At 49.6% G+C, this 3,579-nt stretch overlaps 2 protein-coding genes across 2 annotated transcripts; one reads left to right on the top strand and one right to left on the bottom strand.

Annotated features, from left to right (window-relative positions):
* Positions 1-1,908: 1,908 nt before the first annotated feature.
* Positions 1,909-3,539, top strand: PPP1R10 (protein phosphatase 1, regulatory subunit 10; the record flags this gene model as incomplete). Its single annotated transcript, XM_010192545.1, has 4 exons — positions 1,909-2,015; positions 2,094-2,180; positions 2,268-2,403; positions 3,488-3,539. Coding segments are annotated over exons 1-4 (382 nt in total), but the record flags the coding sequence as incomplete, so codon positions are not given.
* Positions 2,917-3,392, bottom strand: LOC104547005 (pollen-specific leucine-rich repeat extensin-like protein 1). Its single transcript, XM_010192544.1, has 2 exons — positions 3,228-3,392; positions 2,917-3,015 (listed from the first exon to the last, which is right to left on the bottom strand). The coding sequence occupies exons 1-2, from the start codon at positions 3,390-3,392 to the stop codon at positions 2,917-2,919; spliced, it is 264 nt and encodes an 87-aa protein (XP_010190846.1).
* Positions 3,540-3,579: the final 40 nt, after the last annotated feature.

The following is a 3,579-nucleotide window of genomic DNA, read 5'->3' on the forward strand; positions in this document are numbered from 1 at the left end:
GTTAAGAATTGATCTATTAATTAAAGTTAATTAATTAAGGTAGTTAAAAGCTTGGGGGGGGCACAGAGGCCCCCATATTTCAGGGAGCGGGAGCACAGGCCCCCTTTATGGGGGTGGGGAGGTGGCTCTGTTACCTCAGGACCCCTCCTTTGTGTCCGCCATCTTTTGGGGCCGTTTCCCGCCTTTTCTGGGTCGTTTTCCTCCTTTTTGGGGTCGTTTCTCTCCTTTTTGGGGTAATTTCCCATTTTTTGGGCTCATTTCCTCCTGGTTTTGGGTTGTTTTCCTCCTCTTAGGGTAATTTTACCCCTTTTTGGGGTCGTGTTTTCCCTCCCTTTTCAGGCGCTGTTTTCCCTCCCTTCTTAGGCCTCCTTTCCCCCCACCTTTTCGAGTAATTTCTCTCATTTTTGGGTCATTTTCTCCACTTTTGTGATCGTTTCTCACCTTTTTGGGCCTCATTTCCCTCTTTTTTGGGTCATTTCCCCACTTTTGGTGCTATTTTTCTCCATTTTTGTGCTCGTTTCCCATCTTGGGGCAGTTTCCCGCCTTTTCTGTTGTAATTTCCCATCTTGGGGCCATTTCCCCTCCCTTTCTGAGGCAACTTTCCCAATTTTTGAGGTAATTTCCTCCTATTTTGGCCCATTTCCTCTTTTTTTGATGTTGTGTCTCCTTTTTTTGGGTTCTTTCCCCTTTTGTGGTTCATTTTCCCTCCTTTTTGGACCATTTTTGCCCTTTCTTGGGCCATTTTCCCCTTTTTTTTGGGGTTCTTTTCTCCTTTTTGGGGTCATTTTTCCCTCAGTTTTTGGGCAATTTCCCCCATTTTAAGGTTATTTTCCCTTTTGTGGTTGGGTTATTTCTCCTTTTTTGGGTGATTTTTCTCCCTTTTTTGTTCGATTTCCCCCTTTTTTTGGCCATTCCCCCCCTTTTTTGGGCCATTTCCCCCTTCTGTGGGGTTCTTTTCTTCATTTTTGGGTTATTTTCCCCTTTTTTGGGTGATGTTCCTTTCTTTTTAGGTGATTTCCCCCCTTTTTTTTGATTATTCCCCCCTTTTGGGGTCTTTTTTCTCCTTTGGGCCGTTTTCCCCATTTTTTGGCTCATTTTCCCTTTTGTTGGGGGTTATTTTTCTCCCTTTTTGGGCCATTTCCCCCCTTTTTTTGGTTATTTCCTCCCTTTTTGGGTTATTTTCCTCTTTTTGTTGGATTATTTCCCATTTTTTGGCGATATTTCCCTTTTTGGGGGTGATTTTTCTACCTTTTTGGGTTATTTCCCCCTTTTTGGGTTATTTTCCTCCCTTTGGTTTTTCTTCGCTTTTTTGGGCTGTTTTTTCCCCTTCTTTTTTGGATTATTTTCCCCATTTTTGGATTATTTTCCGCATTTTTGGATTATTTTCCCCATTTTTTTGCCATATTCCCCATTTTTGGGCCACTTTTCCCTGTTTTTTGGGCTCATTTTCCCCTTTTTGGGCCATTTTCCATTTTTGGTCATTTTCTCCCCCTTTCTTGGGTCATTTTCCATCATTTTGGGGGGTTTTTTCCCTCATTTTTTGGGTAATTTCCCCCCCTTTTTAGGTCTCTTCCCCCCTCATTTTTGGGGGCCATTTTCCCCCTTTTGGGGGCCATTTTCCCCCTTTTGGGGGCCATTTTCCCCCTTTTTAGCCTCATTTCCCCTGTGTGTGTCCATTTCCCGCCCTTTCCCCCTTTCCCGCCCTTTTCCCCGTTTCCCGCCTTTTTCCCCTCCCTCAGCGCTCCTCAGGCCGCCTCCCTCACGGCCGCCTCAGCTTTGGGGCCACAACCTCTGGGTTTAGGGGGACCACAGATCTTTGGGGGGGGGTCCCTAAAAATTCGGAGGGGTGTCCCCTGTGTCCTAACGCCCCCGTTTTTCATCTGTGTCCCCCCTCAGGGTTTTCCTGCCATGGGCTCGGGCCCCATCGACCCCAAGGAGCTCCTGAATGACTTGGATTGCTTCCTGGGCCGCGATGGCGAGGTCAAGAGCACGGAGGGCATCACCAAAATCTTCAAGTGAGTCCCCAAAATGAATCCCCAACCCCCCTCAGCCCCTACCCCGAGGGTTCCTGACCCTAATTACTCCCTAATTAGCCTGATGAAGGACTCGCAGAAGATGGTGAGCCGCTGCATCTACCTGAACATCCTCCTGCAGACACGGGCGCAGGACATCTTAGCCAAGTAAGATGGCGGCCGGGGGTGAATTGAAGGGTCCCCCCCCAAATTCCCTGAGGGGTTTTTAACCGATTTTCACCGTTTTCGGCCCAGATTCATCCGCCTCGGGGGGTACAAGCTGCTCAACACGTGGCTGACGGGCTCCAAGGCCACCAACAACGTCCCCTTCCTGCAGCAGATCCTGCTCACCCTGCAGCACCTGCCCCTCACCGTCGACCACCTCAAGCAGGTGCGGGCTTTGGGGTCATTTTGGGGGAGGTTTGGGTCCCTCTGGGTGCTTTTGGGGTCCTTTTGGGTCCCTTTGGGCAGTTTAGGGTGGTTTTTGAGTCCCTCTGGGTCCTTTTTGGGTCCTTTGGGGTGGATTTTGGGTCCTTTTGGGTCCCTCTGGGTGCTTTTGGGGTCCTTTTGGGTCCCTTTGGGCAGTTTGGGGTGGTTTTTGAGTCCCTCTGGGTGGTTTTTGGCTCCCTCTGGGTCCTTTTTGGGTCCTTTGGGGTGGATTTTGGGTCCCTCTGGGTGGTTTTTCAACCATTTTTGGGTGGCTTTTGTCTCCCTTGAGTGCTTTTTGAGTCCTTTGGGGTGGCTTTTGTTCCTTCATGGTGGTTTTTGGGTGGCTTGTGTCCCCACATGATGGTTTTTGTGTTCTTTTGGGTCCCTTTGGGTGGTTTTTGGGTCCCTTTGGGTGGTTTTGGGGTCCCTTTGGTTGGCTTTGGGTGGGTTTTGGGTCTTTTTTGGTGCTTTTGGGTCACTTTGGGCAGTTTTGGGGGTTGTTTGGGTAGTTTTTGTGTCCCTCTGGGTCCTTTTTGGGTCCTTTGGGCTGGATTTTGGGTCCTTTTGGGTCCCTCTGGGTGGTTTTGGGGTCCGTTTTGCGTCCCCATGGGTGCTTTTTGGGTCTCTTTGGGTGATTTTTGGGTCCCAATGGGTGGCTTGGGGTGGTTTTTGAGTCCTTTTGTCCCCACATGATGGTTTTTGGGTTCTTTTTGGGTCCCTTTGAGCGGTTTTTGGGGGGGTTGAGTCCCTCTGGGGTCCTTTTGGGTGGTTTTGGGGTCCCTTTGCCTCCTTTGGGGTGGTTTTTGGGTCCCTCTGGGTGCTTTTGGGGTGGTTTTGGTGTCTTTTTGGGTTGCTTTGGGTGGGTTTTGGGTCTCTTTTGGTGCTTTTGGGTCCCTTTGGGTCCTTCGGGGTGCTTTTTGGGACCTTTTTGGGTGACTTTTGTCCCCACATGATGGTTTTTGGGTCCCTCTGGGTGCTTTTTGGGTCCCTTTGGGTTCATTTTGGGTGGGTTTTGGGTGACTTCTGTCCCCTCCGTGTACTTCCAGAACAACACAGCCAAACTGGTGAAGCAGCTCAGCAAATCCAGCGACGATGAAGGTGAAAACCCTCCCCAAAACCCCCTTAAACCCCCCAAACC

The sequence above is a fragment of the Mesitornis unicolor genome, unplaced genomic scaffold, assembly GCF_000695765.1.
Source record: "Mesitornis unicolor isolate BGI_N332 unplaced genomic scaffold, ASM69576v1 scaffold35429, whole genome shotgun sequence".
Classification (NCBI taxonomy): domain Eukaryota; kingdom Metazoa; phylum Chordata; class Aves; order Mesitornithiformes; family Mesitornithidae; genus Mesitornis; species Mesitornis unicolor.

Coding starts and splice junctions, on each gene's coding strand:
- LOC104547005 (XM_010192544.1), bottom strand. CDS start 3,392: ATGTGGGGACAAAAGTCACCCAAAAAGGTCCCAAAAAGCACCCCGAAG. Junction 3,016..3,227: donor CAAAAACCACCCCAAAGGAG/GCAAAGGGACCC, acceptor AAAACCACCCAG/AGGGACCCAAAAGGACCCAA.